We start from the raw sequence: 24037 nt of genomic DNA, 5'->3' as shown, positions 1-24037 counted from the left end.
ATTATATCTACTATAGACTATTATTGGCTTTAAATTTACTGTAGTAATTAATCTCTGTATTCATTCATTTGGGCAAACATCACTAATGACTTGTTTAGGACTTGACGGTTAAAGTTGAGGACTTGCAACTCGACTTGGACTGGTCTGTCCTGACTTGGGACTTGACTCGAGACTTGAATGCAAAGACTAAAGACTTACTTGTTGTGACTTGCAAAACAATGACTTGACCTTTGCTATTAGTTAATTATATGATGTTTTTGTTTTATGAATGAGAACATAAAATCTCTGTAAAATGAGGCCATTTTGTTGTCATCACAGATGGTTATGTTGGTGTATTCGATCTGTGAAACTCCAGTGAAAACACATGAGACACAATTAGACTTTAGAAAACCACTGACCAAACATGATACAAAGATACAGTTGATAAAATATTACAGTAAATGTAACCGTGAACCTATATAGTAGAATGGGTTTATAGGCTGGATGATTAGATGGATCTAATGCAGTGAAATCAGACCAAATCTATATATAAAAAAGCAAGTCATGAACTCGTGCTTTCATTACAGTTACACATATTTTGATCCACTCAATCATTGTTTCAAAACACAAGATTTTTGTAATGTATATTGAAAATATTTGATTGAATCACCAAAACCCAACTTTGTGATCTTCTTTCAGTTTAGTACTTCATTCAAGAGCAAACAATGCAAAATGTTTTAAATCATCTTTATACATAAAGAAATACAGGCAATAAGTTATAAAATACACTTACATTACCTAGCTTGCATAACTCCCATAAAATCCATAATGTCCATATCCAGTGTTACTGTATGACATGGCCATAAGGTTTTGTGCTACAAGTTTTTACTGTCAATGCAATATAAAAAATAAGACTGAATTTACAGTAACTGAACTTTTCAGATGAATGGTGAGTTATGTGCATTATGTCTCTATATACAGTATCACATGGCATAATGTAATGCAAAATGTTATATTTGATACCATCCATCTTTCATCTGATCTCTGATCAAGTCCTTTCCCTTGTATTTTGCTGTATGTTCACAAACTGCAAAATAGTTTTACAAATGAGATAGTCCTCAAAGGGAGTTTTTGTCAAGTTTCGCTCACTTCTGGGTACCAATTTCTCTCTAAAATATGGGTAAGGAGGCACAAACACAGATATTCTGATTTCCTATTCTTCTACACTAACCCTATTCCAAAAGCTATCCTTACAAAGTATTTTTTCATAAAAAAGTCAGTACTGAATTTTAGATATTGCCATCTTTGTGGGGACATTTTGCCCCCATTACCATAATAGTGGTTATCAATTAAGATAAAATACTCATAATGCAGTAAGTTAAATAATGCTTTAATTGCAAACAAGAAACTATTGTAATTTACCAACTTGAACATAATGTAAATCGCCCTTTAAAAACAAAATGGGTGGCTCTTAAAAGAGCCTTTGGGTTTTTTCAGTAACGAAACTGCGTTCATTTACTTGCCCTTGGCGGGTTTCTCGGTTTTCTTAGGCAGCAGCACAGCCTGGATGTTGGGCAGCACACCGCCCTGAGCGATGGTCACTTTGCCCATAAGTTTGTTCAGCTCCTCGTCGTTGCGCACCGCCAGCTGCAGATGACGGGGGATGATACGGGTCTTCTTGTTGTCTCTTGCGGCATTTCCAGCCAACTCCAAGATCTCAGCTGTGAGATACTCGAGCACAGCGGCCAGATAAACGGGAGCTCCAGCACCGACGCGCTCAGCATAGTTGCCTTTGCGGAGAAGCCTGTGAACACGGCCAACGGGAAACTGCAGTCCTGCTCTGGAGGAGCGAGTCTTAGCCTTTGCTCTCGCTTTACCGCCGGTTTTGCCTCTTCCGCTCATTTTGAAGTTATGGGGTTGGTCGTTTCTACTGGTTAACGCAGAAAAATAATACCGCTGTAGTTTGGCAATCAGCTTTTAAGAGAACGTGCTTCACGTCTATTGGTTAGAGTCGATCACAGCTGAAAACCAATCACTGCACTTCCCTCCGAATTTCAAACTCCTCCTCTTTCTGCCGCTCTTTCATGTGAAAAAATAATGTATTTATTGGTTTGTTTTATAATAATAACTTAGTTTATGAACCTACTTACAAAATAAACAAGAAAAAATATAAAACGAATGCGTATAAAGGTGAATGTGTTTAGTCGTATACAGTAAACACAGTATACACCAAATAAAACTGAGATAATATTTTCATTTCATAATTTATTTTACATTTAGTTTTCTTTTAATTTGAAAATAGCTAGCCAAACCAGTCGCACAGACCGTAGTTTAAGATTTTTAAATTCGAATTAATTTTCAATGTGTTACGGCAACTTCCAAAGGTTTTGAACAGAATAGAGTTGTGACGTTCGCGAACGAACCGATTCTTTTGAACGGCTCATAAACATGAACGATGGGAGCCGAGTCGCGGCTGGGGGGGAGCCGTTCTTTCTGTCGTTCTTTTTTCCTATGCGTGTTTCACACAGATGCACACAAATTATTCCCGGATGGTCTACTACTTAACTTAAGAATTCGAAGTGCGGATCAATGCACACTCTAATAACGGCTAATATTGCCCACAACACATTGCACGGTGAACGAGGATCCGATTAGAACTACAAACACGCATAAAAATTGTTTTAAAAACTACAAACCCATGTTACGGATACGCGCGACCAACGGACAGGTAGAGAAAGGTGTTTTTGTGATAAATCAATGTGTAACCTAATAAAAAATATTTAATTAATGTTATCCATGGTATATTTCACGTGCAGCAACATTATGAACTTTTGTAATGATAGGTTTGGTCATTAACTTTTAAATGCATCATTATGCAAACACGAGCAAAGTTCTCGGCATAAAAGACTCGTATAAGAATGTGCCTCTTCATTTCTCTCTAATACGGTAGGAAATCAAATTAAACGAAATGTAGATGATATTAACTGACAGGGCAGTTTAAACAGTGACAGGATTTAGGCAACTAAAACAACAGACGAAATAGTATGTCCCAAAGCTTGCCTACTACTCTGCTACATACTCAAAAGTATGTACTTTTTCTTCACAAAAAGAGTACATACTTTAAGGGCATAGTATAAGTATGCAAATTGGGACGCAGCAACACACTTTGTACTAAAGGTAAATCCAAAATAGTGTTGTCACTGTCTAAGCAGAGGGATGTTGTGCAACCTTATGGAATATAGTCCACAAATTAGGTAATAATCAATATTTCAGAATAATTCAAACTCAGATATTGGTGTGTGATACCTGATTTTTAATTATTTGACTACAAATCTTAGCTCATCATTTCATCCCAGTGATTATTTCCAGGATAAACTGAGATGCCCCCAAGCTGGCTTCTTAAAACTGACTAAATATTTAAAAATATATCTTTTGAACGGCTCTTTGAAAGGAACGGTTCGCCAAGATCCGGATCCCCTCAAAGAGCCATAAATCCCATCACTAGAACAGAAAAGATGGATCTCTTCGAAAAGATATCGACAGACAATACTCTAGATGCAAATTAATAAATCTGTATGAAAATGCGTATGACTTGAGGGCAAAGTTGTGAACTGCGATGCTAAGTAAAGTGTAGCCACGTAATAACAGCTTTAATAAATGTTCCCAGATTCAACAGAACTATGATGAAGCAGGCTCCACTCCAGTCTGCTGGAATGACATCATTGTGACGTTGCACAGCACCGCCTTTACATGTTTCAACTCGGTCCTCTGAGCAGCTATAAAGCTCTTTTTCCAAACGTTGGAGGTTTAGTTTGGTCTTTGTGAGTCTAAGCTTAATCAATTGCAGCTATGTCAGGAAGAGGCAAAGGCGGTAAAGGTCTCGGAAAAGGAGGCGCTAAGCGTCACCGTAAAGTTTTGCGTGATAATATCCAGGGAATCACCAAACCCGCCATTCGTCGTCTCGCTCGTCGTGGCGGTGTCAAGCGTATCTCCGGACTGATCTACGAGGAGACCCGCGGTGTGCTGAAGGTGTTTCTGGAGAACGTGATTCGCGATGCTGTAACCTACACCGAGCACGCCAAGAGAAAGACCGTCACCGCTATGGACGTCGTGTACGCTCTGAAACGACAGGGACGCACTCTGTACGGCTTCGGAGGTTAAACATCTTCAATCAGAAGAAAGCGTTTCAAATCCAACGGCTCTTTTAAGAGCTACCCACACTATCACATTAAGAGGCAAAGTTGAAGTAATGTTGCTGCTTTAGGTGAAAACTGACAAAATTCGTGAATTATTTTTAAAACGTGGAATTTGTGTGCTGTATTCAGAATATAAGTGTTCTCATGTTTTAAAGCCGTAAAACGAATTTTCCAAATTGGGTTTCGTATAACGTTGAAAACCTTACAGAATGAGAGCACTTTTATTTTTGTTTCCCTTGTTTAAGCGTTTTCTTTTTAGTAATTTAAGTGTTTTACAATCAGGTAGTAATTGTAATAAAGTTAGAGCAGTAGTAAAATTGGAAAAAAGACGTGTGTCTGAACATAATTCTTCTCTTCAAATGTTTTTAGTGGGTTTATAATGGGTTTAAAAATTCCACTGTACGTTATTTGAGACGCATTTATTCTCTTCTATAAAAGAGCGGGAATTGGAACAAAGGAAACATCGCTTGATGTTCAAACTTGAAGCGGGGGGGTGGGGCTATACATTCATTGCCTGTGATTGGACCTCGTTCTGCTCGTGTTTCTTCGATTTGTCCAATCACATACGAGTTTATGGGTTTGGTCTTTGAAAACACCCATATCGCTTTGAAAATTAGCATAGGTGAGTCAATAAATGCGTCCGTTCGGTATGTTCTAATTATTAACTGACTTGACAGCGTCATCATGCCTGAACCAGCGAAATCTGCACCTAAGAAAGGCTCCAAGAAGGCCGTCACTAAGACCGCCGGTAAAGGAGGAAAGAAGCGCAAGAGGTCCAGGAAGGAGAGCTATGCTATCTACATCTACAAAGTGATGAAGCAGGTTCATCCTGATACTGGTATCTCTTCTAAGGCGATGGGGATCATGAACTCTTTCGTCAACGACATCTTTGAGCGCATCGCCGGTGAATCATCTCGTCTGGCTCACTATAACAAGCGCTCCACCATCACATCTAGAGAGATCCAGACCGCTGTGCGTCTGCTGCTGCCCGGTGAACTGGCCAAACACGCCGTGTCTGAGGGCACAAAGGCCGTGACCAAGTACACCAGCTCCAAGTAAACTTTCATCTACAATAAAGGCTCTTTTAAGAGCCACCCATTTGTGTCATGTAAAGAGTTTCTTTAGCTAATATCACAATTGGAAAAAGGCTAATTTATGTACAAAGTTTTTATTGTGCCTTTTAGAAAAAAGTGGTAGGTTTCACTATCAAAAAACTACATTTGTGAAATATGTGTTCGTTATAATTGATAAAATAACAATGGGGTCAAGGGTTCATGAAAATTAATATTTGAAATCAGAATGCATTGCAGCATGCATAGGATGTAATTATAGTAAACCCGTTATTTGTTCTTATATACCATAAACATTTAGGATTCACCTGAGAACACACAATGACTAGTATGCTATTTTTGTGAACAGACAAATCAACACACTTAGTTTTATTCTTTATTTAAGTTTTCAAATGCATATTAAATAATTGGTTAAGATAACAAAATAACATTCTATAAAGCATATAAAAGCACTGGACACATCTTTACACTTGAAAACCAGAACACAAAATCATATTGCTGTGATGTCCCCCTGACCAACAAAAGTTCCTTTGAAAATAATAAATCTCCCTCTGTAAAATACATTTTCTCTTTTGGTGATTATACAGAAGAGACATACATAGACATATTTAATTGAACTATTCCTTTATTCTTTTTTATTAATTAAAACTCTTTTCTCTTTTAAAGATAAATGGTACATTGTGGCATTCAAAACAGTATTAAAATGCATTTGCGTCAAACAGGTTAACATTACATAAAAGGCAGCACCTTCTAAGATCAGCCTCTGTCATAAAGCTTTCCTCAGCGAGAAAGTCAATGTATATTCATATTAATTATTTTTCTCTCCTAAATTCAGCAAATGTTGTTCAATTAAGTAGTTTTTCTTTTAATTATGAAATCTGTATAAGCAGTTTAAGGAACACTCACTTGGAAGGGACTTCCTGGTACAGTTTCATCCCCCCATTTAACAATAACAACATAGCTTCCTTTCTCCTTTACTGTGTAGGTTACATTGTAAAGCTTGTTTCCCATATGTTTAACAGCCACATCTTCACATGGAGTCTTGGGACCATGAACACCAACCATTAGCATGTTTGAACCTGAAAGTAAAAAAAAAAACTGAAATAAATATCCTGTATAATTCTGCATTTTGTTAGTGCTAAACCATTATTAGCTTTATTTTTGTTTTATGTTACCTGCTTTACTACAGTCAACGGAAAAAGTGTTCTTCTGACCCACGCAGGCTTTGGTGAGGCCGGCACCATGGCATACAACCTTACTGGCATCTGAAGTTGACTTGGAGCTGGACAGAGAGCTGAAAGCTCCTGCCATCTTTGAGGATTTTGTGACCGTCTCCACAATGACTGATGAAGTTTCATGTAGACTGTGGCCCCCAGAAAGACGCATACCTACAGCAAGAAACAGACATGTTGACATCCACAGTCACAAATCTCTAACCAATTGTGTTCCTGGTTCAGTTTACAGCATTCAGGCATAATATTGATTACCAGCAAAAAAGCAAGAATCAAGAAACATTCCTTTACATCAAACTAAGAAGTTTAATCAACTTCATCCTACCTGTAACCTTTGCTTTGAAGGGACTGCCGACAATATGCTGTGGCCCACCATATTTGATGCATATAAGATAGTTTCCTGGTGCCATAGGTGTGTAAGAGACTTTGTAACCTTCTAGGCACTCAGTGCAGTCCATTTTGACCTTTGAGGGACCGTCAATAGTAACAGATAAGGCACCTGAACCAGCCTTGCAAGTGTTTACGACAAACTCAGAGGGGACCCCTACAGTAAGAACACAAGATTATGGTTAGATCAGCTGGTGATGTATTAAGTTGCTGCATGTTTTCTTGCTCAGCCAGTTCAACATTGTGGTGGACCAATACCTGTGCGTCCACCCTCAAGACCTGGACCAAAGGCAGTCACCATCCCTGGATCTCCAACGCTTTCTGCTTCTCCAACACGAACTTTGAATGGGCTACCTGGTATATGGCTTCCACTGAACTTCACATCAATGGAATGAACACCATTCTCACGTGGAATGAAGCAAATTACATTCTTATCTATAAAAAGGAGGGAAACCAGGAAAGTTGCATTTCTGTTAAAACCTGTTGCCAATGCATGACAGCGAATAACCAATGATCTTAAAAGATAAATCAACAATTCTACAACTTACCACTATCCAGTTCAGTGACATAACACTCCTCTATTACACCAGAGGGGGCATGAACTTTAGCATCTATGACACCTCTCGCCCCATTCCTCTGAACCGCAAATGAGGCTTCCTGATTAATCTTTAAATCCTTCTCCTGCACATAAAAAGAGGAGTGCCACTATGAATTCCCACTCAAATGCACAGCAACACATTCATTCCAACAGAGAGGCCGATAGGTAGAGATAAATAGACAGAACACTTAATCCCTGCTCAACAAAGTAATAGCATGGCCCTGGACAGACATGGAGTCCAATTACAGATCACAGACAAAGATAACTCAGCCATGACTCAAAAAGCAAAACGAGCTGCTCTTGAACTTTACAGTTGATGAAGTTACTACCATCATATGTTATATGATCTAAGCATTCCTGTTTGTTCAAGCATAGAGCGGTTGTTCCTAGCTGTGACTAACTTAGAGCTTACCTGAAGACTTGTAACAGTAAGGCGACGTGCATCATCAGAGAGTGTGGCAACAGAAACACTGAAGGGGCTATCTGGGATATGCTCATTATTGAACTTGATGGAAACTTCATAGTCACCTGAAAGAAGGAACGGAGAATGAGAATGCCATGATTTCGAGTGATTTTAAGAGTGTAACTCAAATCACAGCACATTCTATTGTAAACCTCACCTGGCTCCTGCACAAGGTAAACAACACCACAGGATCCATCTTTCCTGTCCTCAAAGGAGATTTCAGCCTTACTTGGACCCTCAACAGCAATAGACAGTCCGCCTGCTCCAGCCTCTCTTGTCCAAATGCTGAATTCAGCTTCAGAGAGTAAAGGCACAGAAAATGAGAGGGAAATCTATGACAATATTTATCATTACAAAAAATAGAAGAAAACAAAATCTGTTGGAACATACCAGGAACTTTTGCAACAGCTCTCTCTAGGCCTGTGCCTCCAGCCCGGACCTTGTGAGAGCCTCCTTCCCCAAGGGGCCCAACTGTGAACTGGAAGGGACTTCCAGGGACATGCTCACCCCTGTATTTGACGTTGACCGTGTGAGAACCCATTTCAGTAGGTACGAAGCGGACTCTGTAGGTACTGTTCCCACTATCAACAAGCTCTGCATCGACTACATTTCCTCCAGGGCTGGTCACCTGGGCTGTCATTCCCTGAATCCCTGTGTCACCTGGAAATGGGAAAACCAATGAAGGTAACTAGTAAAACAAAAGCTTAGAGGTGTTCTTGTGACGAAGGGAGCTTAATAATAATTTATCCTTACCCTCCTGCCTTATTGCACCAAAGCTTCCAAGTCGTTCTCTTCCCAAGAAGGAGCCAAAAACATCTCTGAAAGGGTCACCGCCAACCTGTGTACTCTCTTCCACATGTACCTCCCGCTTAGTCTCACCTCCGTGGGACTTGCTGATTTCTGTGCGTTCTGTACGTGTGTAAGTGTGGCTACTGCGAGTGAAGGTACGAGTTAGACGCTCCTGTGCTGACACCATCTGAAACCAATTTCCTGTAAGAGATTTTCAAAAACTTTAGTTTTTAGACACCCTGGCTAACTCTGTAACAGTTTCTTGTATTCCATTTAAATGCATTTTTAAAATTGTATATACTAACAATTGTATTTACCTGGGATTTTGAGGTTTAGGTCACATGCACTGCCTACTGAGGCAACAGAGGCAGCTTGCCTTTTTCTTGTTATACTCTCCTTCATCCTTCCTTCTCCTGTTACCTTCACTGTAAAGGGGCTTCCTACAGAGTAAGACGAGCAAACAAAATGTTACAAATCTCCACTATTGGCGACTGCTACTCTACATGAGTATACCATTATAAAGAAACAACAAAGAGGTAACCTGGTATGTGTTTGTCTGTAAACTTGATGTTGATGATGTAGTTGCCTGGTTCAGTGGGGCAATATGTCACTTTACATGTTCCATCTTCCATATCCTCACAATTGATATCCACTTTACTTGGACCCTCGATTGACAATCCAAGTCCGCCATATCCTTTAAAACCAAGACGGTGTAAAAATCATTTTAAAAAAGTGTACGGCATCAGGTTTCAACTGTAACACCAAAAGAACTGCAATAACATACCAGCATTTCTAGTGTCCACAAAGAACTCGGCCACTTCAAAGGTGTGTGCTTCAACGAGACCTTTACCAAAAGCCTTGACCCTGCTTGCCTCCCCGATTTCAGAAGGCCCTACCATAATCTTAAAAGGGCTGTTGTTCACATGTTTCCCACTCTTCCTCACACTGACCTCATGCTCCCCCACTTCCTTTGGGGTGAACGAGAGACCTGGCGAGGCAAGGGGCACAGAGATTAATCAATGCCAATGTTTTAGAATATAATGCAGAAAGCATTTTATGGCTTTTCCCATGCTTACCAATGTGCCGGTTGGGCAATCTCTTCAGCAGGCATGGTTCCTCCTTTCCTGATGGAGCTTTAATGCTAGCTGTCAGATAGCTCAGGTCTGTTTCTGTGATCTTCAGTGAGACATCTGCTGCTGTGCCAACGTTTAGCTGAGACCTTCGGAGTGAATCGTCACCTACATGGACATGACACATTAACAGTGAGGATAGTAAGTCACCATGGGCAAGAGTTTAGCTATTTTAGCCAGGTCTTTTTTTTAACACAAGTGATTTGTTGTCATACCAGTAATCTTTGCTGTGAAGGGGCTGCCAGGAATATGGCTGTTATCAAACTTGACGATGATGTTGTAATCACCCGGTGCAGTGGGCAAGTAGGACACAGTGCAGGTGCCATCTTTATTGTCCTTACAACTGATTTCTGCTTTAGATGGACCCTCTACAGCAAGGGACAAACCACCTGTGAAGGGCAAACAAAATGGACTATAATTTAGCACACTTCTTATAAAAATAAATTCACATTTATTGCAAAAGAACCCCTTTATGTACCTTGTCCGGCATTCTTGGTAACAACAGTAAAAGTGGCTAGTTTATTAACTGTCCCGTGACACAGACCAGGTCCATAGGCTGTAACCATTCCAGTGTTCATTACATCTACATAGAACTGCAAAGGACTTCCTGTGAACATAATTGCATTCAAGTCATGGTTCTGTATCAAGATTGGTGCAAAGTACCATTCCACTTCACACATTTCAAAATAGAGTCCAACCTGGGATGTGGTTGCCATCATACTTTATATCCATTTCATGCAGGCCTCTCTCTGTAGGCTGAAACTGCACCGTGACTGTTCCATCTTTGTTGTCCCTGATGAAAGGACGAGCTGTCTTACCAGAGGGCATACGCACCTCCCCTGCAAACAAAACAAACATGGCATACTTCAGAAACCAGTACATACGACTAGTAACATTATTGCTCTAAATAAATATGATTAAAGATGTTACCGCTGAGCTCTCCTTGCTGGACAGTGAATGGGATAACTAAGTTCAACGGCTGAAACATGGGCTTTGCGTCTTCTCTTGGTACAACAGGCTGATCTGTAGCCTGAGATAACATATGAAAGACAATCAACAAACAATAAACAACGTTTCAGACAGTGTGCTGTTGTCATTCTGACACTTCAACATTGAACATTTTAACCATCTCATTCAAATCCCTTTCTGTTGTAATGCCCCTGGTATCACTATCAGTAGCTCTATCTATCATGCCGTTATCATAGCACTGATACATAGTCCAGCACACCTGTTCAGTAATCTCACTCACCATGACTTGAAAAGGGCTTTTAGGAATGTGTTGCCCTCCAAAGCGGATTGTGATGACATATTTTCCCGGCTCGGGTGCAGTATAATATATGTCGAAGGTGCCATCTGGATTTTCTGTAACATCCATATCCAGCTCCATTCCATTAGGGGTCAGAACCGTACATGTTACCTTCCCTTTTCCAGCAGCTTTTGCATCCACAGTGATGAATGTCTCTTCTGCCATCTTAATATTGGGCCCAAGGCTTTCTGCTCAAATAACAACATTGTTAAAACCAAAGAATTCAACTTACCTGGTGTAATAGTACTGTGTAATTGAACTTCCACCATTCAGAAAATTATCTTAAATTAATTCCTGGTTTCTTACCAACACCATGTCCTCCAATAGACACTGAAAAAAAGCAAAAAGAAAACAAAATTGAGTAAAACCAGAGTTGCGAAAAGAAATAACAAAACTTTAAAAGCACCAAAATTGAAGCAATACCTGTGAGCAGACACTTGCTGGCATCACCAGTGGGAAAGGCTTGGACATTGTAAGGTGAGTATGGGATGTTATCTCCACCATACTTAATGGTTATGGTGTAGCGGCCAGTCATGTCTGGCACATAAGACACAGTGTAGGTACCATCTCTGTTGTCTTGAATGCTGGCTTTTTTCGGCTTTCCCTCCGGATCCTAAATGCAACACAACGTTTAAATGCACTGCTTTGGTAATATATGCCTTGTTTTGAGGTTTTCCATATAAGAAGAGAGCCTTACAAGGATTTGAACTGTCAGAAGGCCTTTTCCTGCATCACGAGCATCAATAGTAAACTCCACTGGTAGACTGGCAGCCACTCCTTTAGTGTCCAAACCAGGTCCGCTAGCACGCACCTTACTGGCATCGTGTCCAGGGGCTGAATTGACTTTGAATGGACTGTTTACAACCACAAAATCAAAGAGATAAGAAATTGAACAAATGAATACAGTCTAAACTGTATGACTTTATGCTCTTACCTGTTAGGTACTTCTTGGTTGGCGTATTTGACAGACACAGTATGTGGCCCCTCCTGTGCAGGGGTGTAGTTTACAGTATGTGTTCCATCCCGGTTGTTTTTAACAACTACAGGCTCCAGAGTTCCTATAAGACAGAACATGTTCAAGATTGAAGTGGTTTACAGTGCATCGTCAATTAAATTGGCATGTTTGGCTCAGAGTACATTCCTGCTGGACTAAAAGGGTTTCTGTTATGTACCTTTTGGTCCATACAACTGCACCTCCAGAGGAGCCACTCCTGCTTTGCTGGTGTCCACAGTGAAGGTTTGTGGAACTTGTGCAAGAACTCTGTTAGCAAGTCCAGGACCTGAGCACTTCACCTTACTGACATCCACCACATCCTTAACCTGCACCCGGAATGGACTGCCTGAGAACAGCGGAAGAACACAGCTCTAAACCCGAATACAAAAAAGCAGCTGCAATAAAGCAGCAATAGAACTACACAGTTAAAAGAAAAAAGGTTATGTATAGATAAAGTTCTATTGTATAGGTAGTTAATATATTTATAGGAATTTTGGTAGTTAATATTTTACCTGGTATAGGCTGGCCTCCGTAATTGATATTAATATCATAGTCTCCAGCAGTGAAAGGCATGTATTCAACACTGCAACTACCGTCTTTGTTGTCCTTACAGAACATTTTGGCTTCTGATGCTCCTTCAATGGTCAAGCCCAAACCACCCGTCCCGGCACCCCTAAAAATTATAAGCATGGATTTACAATGAGATTAAAATAATGCAAATCTAATACAGCTTTAAAGCAAATATGAGTTTCTCTTCAGGCACTAATGATTGCATATACATACAGTACAGACTCCATACCTTGTCTCCACTGTGAAGCAGTTGGGTTTGTTAACTAGCCCACCTTCCAGGCCTGGGCCATAAGCTCGAACACGTGTTGGGTCACAACCTTCCACAACTGACACCTTAAAGGGGCTCTTAGGAACAGCAACATCATCATAAAAGACCTCGATCAGGTGCAAACCTACACAAAGCAAAAAAAAATACTTTAATTTAAAGCGTTCTGGATTATGACAATCGTACTTCATAGGATATAGCTGTCTTACACTTTTCTTTTTTTTTACAGTTTTTTAATATTTAGCTTATAATTGCATCTATGAAAAAGAAACATTCAGAGTTTGATAGCATATAGCTTTTGCTATTTGCTCTGTTTTAACTGTGATCTGCAGCTGTCGTTGGTATTAATACAAGTTGTATTTCTGTACAACTGTGCGGCGGGCCCTAGTCAGGCACACAACTATTTAATCATCTCTTTTTACAATGCATTTCCTATTTATAAACTCTCCCCGCATCTGTCATATGTTCTCATTCAGTTCCACTTCTAAGCTCTGAAAGCTTCTCAAAACATGCCATGGTCTGTATTTATATATACCCAATCTAAGATATATACATGCATGTCTTCCTGACAAGTTTCCTTCACTATCTACTACATATCCAATATTTATATATTAAATAATCTAAAAGCCTTCAACATATTTTTTCCCTTAAACCTATTTGATCACTATTTCTGTGACGTACCGTCTTCAAAAGCAGTGTATTCCACTCTGTATGTGCCATCACCCTTATCAGTGATATATGCATCTGTGTTTGCGCCTGATGGATTGATGATGCGAATCTTAACATGATTTCCTCCTTTGGTCTTAGTCTGGGCCCTGGCATCCACAATGAAGTGTGTTGTCACCTCCTTGAGAACCCCTTGATGGAAGAAAAACAGGAAAATAGTGTATAACTGAGTTGCAGTTGCAAAGGTCATCACAGAAAGTTAAAGTTTTTAAATACTACCTCTGGGCTCGACTCCTGGTCCATACACTTTAATGCCACTTGTGTCCACAGCTGGCTCCACCTGAACACGTATGGGGCTCTTGGGCACCAGCTGACCTCCATATTTAATGGTGATAGTGTGTACACCATGAAAGAGGGGCGTGTAGGTGACAGAAAATGTTCCATCAGTGTTCTTTTGAATACAAACTTCAACTTGAGCCCCTGAATCTGACACAATCTCAATGGTGAGTTCAGCCTCTCCGGCTCCCCTGCAGTCCACTGTGAAACTGGCCACCTCACCAGCTTTAGCCCTCTCCAGTCCGGGTCCACTGACTATAACTTTGCCAGCATCCAGAGCTGGCTTGACAACAGCTTTAAAAGGAGAACCAGGGATATGTGCTTCCCCAAATAGGATGTTAATGTTGTAGTCACCAGCCTCTGTGGGCAGGTAGACAACAGAGCAGGTTCCATCACCGTTGTCTTGGCACTCAATTTTAGCCTCACAGGGGCCTTCCAGTGTTAGACCCAGAGCACCAGCACCTGCCCCTTTTGTGTCTATAGTAAAGTGTGCAGGCTGACCCACAATACCACCCTTGAGTCCTGGTCCATAGGCACGAACCTATGTGGCAAATCCAGTAAATTTAAATTATAGAGCTCATTCAACACTGTCAAGAAACCTATTATTCCCAACAAGCTCTCATCTTACCTTGGAGGGATCAGCAGGCATGAGCCCCTCTACAGCGAAGGGACTTCCTGGAACGGGGTTCCCATCATAGCTGATGTCCACCTTGTAAAGGCCCTCCTCAGGTGGGATGTATTTTACACAGGTGGCCTCATTGGTCTTGTCAGATTCCAACTTACAAGGTATCGGTCTACCAGAGGGTGAGGTTATGCTCACATTTACCTTACCCTGTCCACCTGCCCCTTTCGTGTTAACAATAAACTCCTGGTCCTTTCCAACTTCCACTTCTGCAACACATACAGCAGTTTAATAAGCATTACAGCAGTATGCATTTATAGTTAACCTTTGAGATAAAGTGCTTACTTTCATTAAGGCCTTGAACTTTGACTTTGCCAAGATCTAGTGGAGGGGCGACTGTGATTACGAAAGGGCTTTTAGGAACGGGATCTCCACCATGTGTGACCATGATAGCCATCTCACCCTATTTTGCAGAAGATTAGGCATTTGGTGAGACGTAACATTTCCCATCATAATAATAGTCAAGTTCAAAGTAAAAACAGAATTGAATAGATGTTAATGACTCCTAACCTGATGAAGAGCAGTGTACTTCGCGGTGTAGGAGTAGTCGTGATTATCAATGATCTCAAAATCTTTAACAGCGTTTCCTTTGGCAGCAGTTTTGAACTGCACCTCTGGTTTAGCCTTTCCTGCTCCCTTCGTGAAGATGGTGAAATGGGTTGGAATATCGACTTGAACGCCTGTAAAACCAAGCTGTGTCAATAAAATTTCATTTCTTTGGGGCTTAAGGTGTTAATACTGTTGCTTACACCCACCTGTCTTGTTCAGTCCAGGACCTTCGGCTCTGACTTTACCAGCATCATGAGAAGGATCCACCTTGATTTTAAATGGGCTAGTGGGGATTTCCTGTGTTAGGCAAAGAAGAGTTTGAGACGTTCACCTATAGCATTAGTATACAATTGGGTTTTGGCAAGAAGCAAGAAGGCTGCTTTACCTGATCTCCAAAGAGCACCATGATGGTATAACGGCCAGGGCCAGGGGGTGTGTACTTGACAGTGAAGGTGTCGTTATCATTTTTAATGATGTCAAAATCGATATCTGCCTCTGCTGGACCCACTACACCTGGGGCACATTTGATCCCAATGCTGATATCACCTACGATATAGACAGAATGGTTAGCAACAATAACTCTCTTTTACTCTGTCATATAAAGAGAACAAAATTAACTTGTTTTGCAAACCTTGGCCAGCTTCACTGCAGTCAACAGTGAAGTAGGTGGGCTCATTGGCCTTTAGGCCAGTTTTCTCAACTCCAGGCCCAAAGACCTTCACTTTGTCGGGGTGACAGCCTTCACCAACAAGAACCTGTAAAATACAGAGTTTTATACAATTATGTGCAAACAACCAAGTTAAATCTCAAACAATAACTCATGCTCTGATGGAACAACACCATTAGATAATACAAACTAAAATACTACACTGGGAATACTCACTCTAAATGGACTCTTGGGTACATTGACCTCCCCCCAGGTAATTAGGATGGTGTGCTTCATTGGCTTAGTAGGAACATATGTACAAACAAAAGTGCCATCTCCTTTATCAGTAATCTGAATGTCAATCACACAGCCTTCAGCGTCCTAGAAGATAAACCCAGCAGGTCACCATTTAGCCAGTTTGCACAAACAAAATGATTCATATGTGCACATACGTTGGTTGGAGTAGTGAGTCTTTGTCCTTTGTTACCCTCTAACATTGATTTTACTTACAGAACTTATGTTTGCCAAAAGAAAACATTGAGAATATTACACATGGACACACCTGAGCATAGATCTTCAGACTGCCTTTTCCAGCTTGTCGAGCATCAACAGTGAACTGTGTTGGTTTATTGACAACAACTCCAGTGGGCTCCAGGCCTGGCCCAAATGCTTTGACCTGCACATGAGATCCTTCAGATCAATAATACTGACATTGACAACAAAAGTTAAGAAAATAAGAGATGACTGTCTTTGATTATTATGTCCATTATGTTAACCCACCTTTTCAGGGAAGACATCATTAGCTGCTGGAAGTATATGGGCCATGAAGGGGCTGTCTTTGATATCTTCATCATCACAGATGACATGAACCGCATAATCTCCAGGTTCGGTGGGCCAGTAACGCACATCACAGGAACCGTCGCCTTTATCATCACACTCTATCTTTGCTTGAGAGGGACCCTCAATAGAAAACCCTTTAAAGAAAGAGATGACATGTAAACAGTTGTTGTACGCATAAAGAAAATCTTAATTATGTTCTTCCTATCTAGAATTACTTACCTAGAGTTCCTACTTCTGTACCAATAGCCTCAACAACAAAGTCAGCTGACTTGCCAACCATTCCAGTCTTCAAGCCAGGACCCCAAGCCCGCACCTTCTGTGGTCCAGCTTCCTTGCTGACCTCCACTTCAAATGGGCTAAAATAAACAGTTTTAAACAGTGCTGAGACTGGACAAAATATAAGGCCGGAAACTTTGACATAAAGAAAGGTGTACATTTGCATTACAATGGTTAACAAGGTTGTACTTCTTGCTCCCACCTGCGTGGAATAGGCTGGTCTCCCCATGTGATGTTTACTTGATATTTTCCAGGCTTAAGAGGACAATAATCACACTTGAACACTCCATCACCAACATCACGTACTTTCACAGGCACATCTACTCCTCCTGAAAACATACACATTCAGCCATCAGTATTTCCTAAACACATGCACATTATATAATGTGCAAACAGACTAAGAATTAAACCCTTAAAAGATGGCAAATTTACAAATTTCCCACCTGGCCCTTTAACGGAGACCTTCAGCTCTCCAGTTCCTGCTCCTTTGGTAAAAACAGTGAAATCTGCCACCTCCTTCACCCGAACACCCTTAGGCTGCAGTCCCCGGCCAGTGGCACGGCAGGCATTTGCATTGCTGGCTGATGAGGAGAAAGAAAGAAAATAAACAGATTATAAAATGTTCAAAAAAATTTCAAATGCACAGACTGAAGCAATGTTAGTAAGATCAAGCAAGGAGCTTTGCTTCTAATGAGTTGCTCTGATGAGGAACTGGAAAATTGCAATGCTACTTTGTTTTGCTGTCACAGATCCTCATACAGAGCAAGTTATTTATGATAAGTGGAAATATGCAATACACAGGACATTCATAAAATACAATGCCAGCATTATAATCCCAGAATATTGGTCACTGATTAATGTTTTATAAACATCCAAACTTATATTATTACATCTAGGGCTAAAATACTCTATTACAACAAGATGTATAAAAATATATGAAAAAGCTGTTTGTTTTTTTTCATGACACTCAGGCAAATATCCTGTGCCTCTTAGCACAGCTTTAACTTAGTGTTGTATCCTATACCCATTGTTGGAGCCAAACCCCATTCTTCCAATACAAACACACTTACACTCCAACTTTTGCCTCTTTCCTATCATGCCTCAAAGTTTTGATGCATGGCAGGAATCAAGCTGCCGCGAACAAGCAAGAAGCTAAGCTTAGATACCGTTGCCCGCACAAAGTGACATGGACCAAAGTCGAGCGGCAGCGCACCTTTCTTTTTAAGAGGGAGTACCTGCTTCGGAGCCCCAGCAGAAGGTTTAAGTTGTGCTACAAAATAAACAATTGTTTTTTGGGGTGTGGAGAGATTCTTTGACTCTTTTTGATTGTTGCCCATGTACTGTTCCAATATGGCAGACTCATTTGAAGAATACACCATAAAGACAGTAAGATATATAAGAAAGGAAAATTATCAGACACTTACCCTCAGAGATATGCACTTTAAAGGGGCTGTTGGGAATTGGCTGCCCAGCAAAGCTCACATGGATAGTGTGCGGCCCCTCTTGCAGAGGTTTGTAGGTGCAACGGAAGATGTTATCACCCTTGTTTTCCAGAAGAACTTCCACAGTGTTGTTTTTATTCTGCGGGTCAACAATGACCACACTAACATCTCCAGCCCCAGCACCTGAAAATGGTGAGACTTTGAGTGCACCGTCATATAGCAAAGCCTCTTCCAAAACAAGTCTGTGCGTTTTGCCCACCTGCAGTGTAGATGTCAAAATAAGTAGGTTTATGGGCCACATTGCCCACTGGCTCTAGACCTGGACCACGAGCCTGTACTTTTTTGGGATCGCCCAGAGCCTTTGCCACGTTCACCATGAAAGGGCTCTTATCAATGTCCTGACCAGCAAAGAGCACTTTCACCTGTGATACATAAGAATAGATGAACAACCATGCTGATGGAAACACATTGGTTTATATCCTTAAATGGACACTGTACAGTACAGTCCATGTTCTTGTTCTAATCCATACCTTGTGGAGCCCCTCAACTTTGGGCACGTAGGTGACAGAGAATGTTCTTTTCTTGTCATTGTTGGGGACAACTTTAGCCTAACAAAATTAACAGAAGGATTGTAGTTTAAATTGTCATTGATGGTTTGTTTCACATTGATGCAACAATTACAGAACGTTAGAGAAAAACATCTGTCATGTCTCACCTCCTCAGTGTGACCCTCTGGGTCCTCTACATACACAATCACTTCTCCAAGACCAGCCTCCAGCGTTTCAACAGTAAAAACAGCTGGCTTCAAAACCATGTTCCCCTGAGGCTCAATACCTGTTTTCAAAAAAATACAAATAAAACTTTCATACACAATGCTTGACTGTATGCAAACAAAGTATCCAAAGTACCAAAACAAAGCATAAAAAGGGTCATATGTGACCCTGGACCACAAAACCAGTCATAAGGTTAAATTTGACAAAACTGAGATTTATACATCATATGAAAGCTCAACAAATAAGCTTTCTATTGGTGTATGGTTTGTTAGGATAGGGCAATATTTGGCCGAGATACATCTATTTGAAATCAGAAATCTGAGGATGCAAAAAAATCAAAAAGACTGAGAAAATCACATTTAAAGTTGTCCAAATTAGGTATTTAACAATGCATATTACATATCAAAAATTACATTTTGATATGTTTACAGTAGGAATTTTACAAAAAATCTTCATGGAACATGAACTTTACTTAATTTCTTAATGATTTTTGGCATAAAAGAAAAATCTAAAATTTTGACCCATGCAATGTATTTTTGGCTATTGCTACAAATATACCCCAGCGACTTAAGACTGGTTTTGTGGTCCAGGGTCACATATTGTAATTTGTATGTGTTGTTAAAAACTCTCTGTGAGCTTTTGTGTTGACAGAGCAATTTTTGTGACGTTTTAAGTCAACTGCAATTGGTATATAAGCCTCACTGTAGATTGCTCACCTGGTCCATAGGCCTTGGCCTTTTTGGGGTACAGCTGCTTTGGCTTAACAGGGGCTCCAGGCTTTAGTTTAGCTTTGGGAAACTGTGAGAGGTACGTCATCACTGAATGCTCATCCACATCTGGATCCACAATTTCCTCTGGAGCTATCACCTATAGAGCAACAATTCATAGATGTTGCATGTTTAGTGGTCCTTTATTCAGTAATCATTGCTTTCAAGATGTGCATGTGCTCTAAAAAAACAATACATTCAATTTCCATTGAGAAAGTAACTCATCATGAGGCTTGTTTATGAAAAAAGCCCCACCCTTTCAGCATTTTCTTTTCACCATCACATTTGTTCCACCATCACAAGGTAGTGGCAATCTCTTCAGATACTATTTTTATCCACAGAGTGCTGAGGTTTGAAGCAGCCTTCAACAAGTCAAGGACAGGATTTACCAGGACCCAGACCCCTCCCACATCCCCTCAACAGTCAGCAGGGAATTCAGCCCCAAGAATTTATGACACATACCCTACACCATCTGTGGCATCTCACACTTATGCCATGAGGATAATGGAGCAGCACAGTGTGTTAAATTGCTGAAACCACTGAAAGCACTAGCATTTCAGGCAAACCCATGCCTAGACACTACCCTCCTTGTGGCTGAAGTAGAGTAAAGAATAAATAAATGGCTGAACATGTGGTGTTCATGTTGAGTGGATGTTCACCTGTGGCACACCGAGCCAGTCATCGGCCTGCTGCATGGCCTCACGAGCATTTGCAACGGGCTTGTTGGGGTCCCATGTTTGCCAGTCAGGGCACAGACCTACACAAAGAGTTAAAATGATACGAGTGAATCATTTAACTTTTTTAGGCTACAAAATATGAATTAAAAAAGTAAAATAAATTATAAAATCAGGCCTCCCATAAACCTGATTTGTAGTTTAGAAACTGTTTATAAAAACTGGCTTAAGAGACTTTTAATGTAACCTAAATATATAATGATAAAAGTTATGCTGTTAGTTGTCAAAAGCCAGCAGCACCCTGTATGGTCATGACTGTCTCACAGGGACTGTTTCATATCAGCTACACCGAAGTAAACACTCTCCTCAGTAAGCCTCCATGTGAGCAAAGAGTTCACAGGAAGTAGGTCATGATTCAGATGCAGTAAATCTATGAAGCTCAAATTCTCAATTGTATTGTATAATTTATCCATTCTTATAATACAGGTTTTTCTTTGTTTATATAGTTTATTATTGCCATATTATTTTTTTTTTTCAAGTTAATGACAAAAATTGAATTGAGCTCTCAAAAAGAAAAGTGATACACATATATTCAAATATTTCTTGAATTTATGATATAATTTAAATACTTTAGTCATTTTATATTGGTATTAACACTATAAATTCTATTTATTAAAAGTAGTTATCTTGTGTTCTTGCCCTTACATCAGGAAATCGAAACACAAGTGAACCATTAAATATGGTCAAAGTACTACTTTAATAGTGAGAGCCAGTACAATCTTGCAAAATTTCCTCACCCAATCGCACCTGCCCAAAATCAAACCATAGAAACGTGATTATGTCAAAATATGAACTTACCAGGGGCACAGTTGTCCACGAGGGCACCGAGGGCCTTGCCATCCCTCCAGTCCTTGTTAAAGTTGTTAATAGGCAGCTCTGGCACCTTGTTCTGAATCCAGCCCAGCAGCCGTTGTTTGGGAGTGAGTTTCTTAACCTCTTCTTCATCCTCATCATCCCACATGGGCATGGAGATGGAGTAATGGAGAATGAGTGTCCAGATGAGACCCAGAATCAGCTTCAAGTTCCCATCTACAATGGCTTTGCTGTCTGCACGGGTCAAAGACAATCCAAAGAAAACTGAGTTAGCAAATGGGCTTTATGTGACTGGATTTGTGGGACTATACAAATTGACATTGGTTTTATTGATTTCTACTCTATGAATCACTTGCTTGGATTACCTTTCCGATCATATGGGAAGATTCCACTGGGAATGTCAACAAATACTCAGCAGATTGCATTAAATAAAACTACTGGTACTGTGGCATCTTTTTTAGTTTCGCAAAAACACACAATGAAATGCAATATTTATTTATCAGCCTAAGGGAAAGTGGACATTTTTTAAAAAGGCATTAGAAGCCACTAATTTGTTGCTGTTACTTCCATAGCCTACTATTAAAACGTAGAAATAGCTATTTGTATTCATAGTTCTGTCTCAGTTTACTTTTGCGTCTTAGAATTAACACTGACATCCAGACGTGGCATGTTAAGGAGTCAAGTCTCCCCTAAACACCTTCACACTACTGGTTTACACAGAGTGCTGTTCTGTACAAGCAGCTCTAAACAAGAATCGCTGAACTGAAATTACAGTGAGGTCACTGCATGACAATTTACTCAGAATGTATTAATGCTCCAACAAGCTATTATCGTATGTCTGGACAGATTTCACCTTTACTCAACAAGCAAGCAGTAGCCCTTCAGAACTATTTCCATTTCACTGACACTAAGTCCAATGTGAACTACTTGCACATGGTGCTGAAATACTACTCCCAGAGACAGCTTAACTTTAAGAGAGTGAGGTAAAGTAGTTAGCATTTGACTGCTGATAAGGTTTATAAGCAGGCTTGTGTGTTTGTAACACAGAGCTTTCTGAGGTATAACAGTGTAGAGCAAAACACATTAATGTGTGATCACTTCAGCTTCACTTCTAATAATAAGCTATTAATAAACAACAAGTTATGAATAAATAAAAGTAATTTATAAAACTACAAATATTTTAACATTAAACAGACTGGTTGTTGATGTACTTTCAAATGTAAAAAGGGACAATGATAAGTTGTTGATAAGCTGACCTAAAAAACAACTTTCACTAGTATAATGTAATGCTTGTTTACTGTCATACAGTCCACATTTAATTATATTAGTACATTATTATATTCAGACTTTTACAGTCTATATTTGATAGTGATGGTGATGATTATTGTTGTTTGAGATTTGAATCATCTCTTAATTGTAAAATCTGTAAAATGTCACCAAAGTTGGATCTATCTTTGCATCTCACTCTTTAAAATTTGAAGAAAGTGTTATAGGGTCTATACCATGTTAAAGATGCTTATTGAAATGTAAGTATTAGTGTCAGTTAAAGCAGATCTTACCTATTGACACCAGTTTGATTCGCTCCCTGTCCAGAAACTCCAGCGCCACCGACACGTTCTCCAGTTTCATTTGTCTGAAGTTTGGTCTGACATGATGCTTTCTGTACATTTTCTTCTGACTGAGGACTTCCAGGAGCGAGATGAGTTTGAGGCCATCGCCAAGATCTTTCTGGAGGTCAGTGACGGTCTTATTGACGCATTTGAGATGTTCATTGCACCACCTGGTGAAGGTGTTCTGCTGGATCTTCTTCCACGGCGCGTCCTCGGCCAGGTCTTTCTCTGTTGCTGGCATCTCCCCCTCTTCCTCTTCCCCAAAGTCTGTGCCCTGGTAGTATTGTGGCGGCAGATCCTCCAAATCTGTGTAATTGCTCATAATGGACTCTTGCTTTTATACCGCTAATGCTGGAAATTCACAGCTCGTCACTTTTGCGGGAGTGTGTCAGAGGCGCGTTCGCTGTAGAACAGATCAAAACTTGGAGAGACTTTCACGGACACTTGTGAAAAGTGATCTTCTGTCAGGACGATGATAGATTATCCGATTTACGGTTTACAAGGCGGCCGGTCCCCGTTTTTAATTCTCAGTTCCTTGACGAATGTAGTCGCGACTTCTTAATGGACTCTTTGAGTTTGAAGAATATCACTTTCTGAAAAATTAAAGCCACTGTGCTGCTCCACGGTTCGCAGGAGTGAAACTCTGTTTGAAATGAGGAGAGGGTGAATGAAGGGGGTTTAAATGCACCCAGGACTCCAGGGATTACATCACACTGATGTCATGCTGTATACTGGAGTATGACGGACAGATTTCTAATTCTGAAGGATAACGGCGATAGATCGGATTGGTCGAAATGAATGAGGCAGCCTGTGATTGGCCAGTTGACACACACTTATTTCTGGACTATCGGGGTAAGTGGGCGGCTGCATGTCCTCTCATTTGTAAACTGTGCGGTCACCAGGTCTGCATGACAAAGTCACGAC

General features: G+C 40.4%; 4 protein-coding genes across 5 annotated transcripts in view; 2 read left to right on the top strand and 2 right to left on the bottom strand.

Annotated features, from left to right (window-relative positions):
- LOC141302108 (uncharacterized) overlaps positions 1–1881 on the bottom strand; it is a 98174-nt gene extending 96293 nt beyond the window's left edge. The window contains exon 1 of the mRNA XM_073832300.1: positions 1499–1881. Coding sequence (XP_073688401.1) covers positions 1499–1881 — 383 coding nt within the window. The remainder of the gene's footprint in view (positions 1–1498) is intronic.
- A 1947-nt stretch (positions 1882–3828) lies between these two features.
- On the top strand, positions 3829–4140 carry LOC141301486 (histone H4). Its single transcript, XM_073831686.1, has one exon. The coding sequence runs from the start codon at positions 3829–3831 to the stop codon at positions 4138–4140; it is 312 nt and encodes a 103-aa protein (XP_073687787.1).
- Positions 4141–4824: 684 nt separating this feature from the next.
- On the top strand, positions 4825–5234 carry LOC141302120 (histone H2B-like). The gene has a single exon (XM_073832312.1). It carries the CDS (start codon positions 4860–4862, stop codon positions 5232–5234), a length of 375 nt encoding a protein of 124 aa, XP_073688413.1. The 5' UTR covers positions 4825–4859.
- Positions 5235–5608: 374 nt separating this feature from the next.
- On the bottom strand, positions 5609–23733 carry flnca (filamin C, gamma a (actin binding protein 280)). Of its 2 annotated transcripts, XM_073832284.1 has the most exons (48): positions 23063–23733; positions 21489–21737; positions 20616–20713; positions 19906–20056; positions 19132–19250; positions 18947–19024; positions 18676–18838; positions 18399–18599; positions 18188–18244; positions 17418–17555; positions 17177–17303; positions 16918–17054; positions 16639–16832; positions 16421–16534; positions 16096–16239; positions 15844–15967; positions 15598–15758; positions 15419–15509; positions 15174–15343; positions 14949–15066; positions 14610–14872; positions 13925–14522; positions 13661–13837; positions 12944–13106; positions 12657–12817; positions 12323–12490; positions 12085–12208; positions 11848–12004; positions 11574–11763; positions 11457–11480; positions 11094–11338; positions 10775–10874; positions 10543–10683; positions 10323–10451; positions 10060–10233; positions 9791–9952; positions 9499–9702; positions 9256–9408; positions 9032–9154; positions 8679–8915; positions 8316–8585; positions 8083–8220; positions 7875–7990; positions 7413–7545; positions 7123–7299; positions 6803–7021; positions 6421–6633; positions 5609–6324 (listed from the first exon to the last, which is right to left on the bottom strand). In XM_073832284.1, the coding sequence occupies exons 1-48, from the start codon at positions 23433–23435 to the stop codon at positions 6137–6139; spliced, it is 8154 nt and encodes a 2717-aa protein (XP_073688385.1). In that variant the 5' UTR covers positions 23436–23733; the 3' UTR covers positions 5609–6136. The 2 variants fall into 2 exon arrangements, with proteins under 2 accessions (XP_073688385.1, XP_073688386.1); XM_073832285.1 differs by lacking the exon at positions 18188–18244.
- Positions 23734–24037: the final 304 nt, after the last annotated feature.

The sequence above is a fragment of the Garra rufa genome, chromosome 25 (assembly GCF_049309525.1).
Source record: "Garra rufa chromosome 25, GarRuf1.0, whole genome shotgun sequence".
In the NCBI taxonomy this organism is placed as follows: Eukaryota; Metazoa; Chordata; class Actinopteri; order Cypriniformes; family Cyprinidae; genus Garra; species Garra rufa.
This window is presented reverse-complemented; position numbering and strand designations above follow the sequence as displayed.

Coding starts and splice junctions, on each gene's coding strand:
- flnca (XM_073832284.1), bottom strand. CDS start 23,435: ATGAGCAATTACACAGATTTGGAGGATCTGCCGCCACAATACTACCAG. Junction 14,873..14,948: donor AGTTCAAGGCCTTAATGAAA/GTAAGCACTTTA, acceptor TATGTGTTGCAG/AAGTGGAAGTTGGAAAGGAC. Junction 10,875..11,093: donor AAAGCCCTTTTCAAGTCATG/GTGAGTGAGATT, acceptor ATGTTATCTCAG/GCTACAGATCAGCCTGTTGT.
- LOC141302120 (XM_073832312.1), top strand. CDS start 4,860: ATGCCTGAACCAGCGAAATCTGCACCTAAGAAAGGCTCCAAGAAGGCC.
- LOC141301486 (XM_073831686.1), top strand. CDS start 3,829: ATGTCAGGAAGAGGCAAAGGCGGTAAAGGTCTCGGAAAAGGAGGCGCT.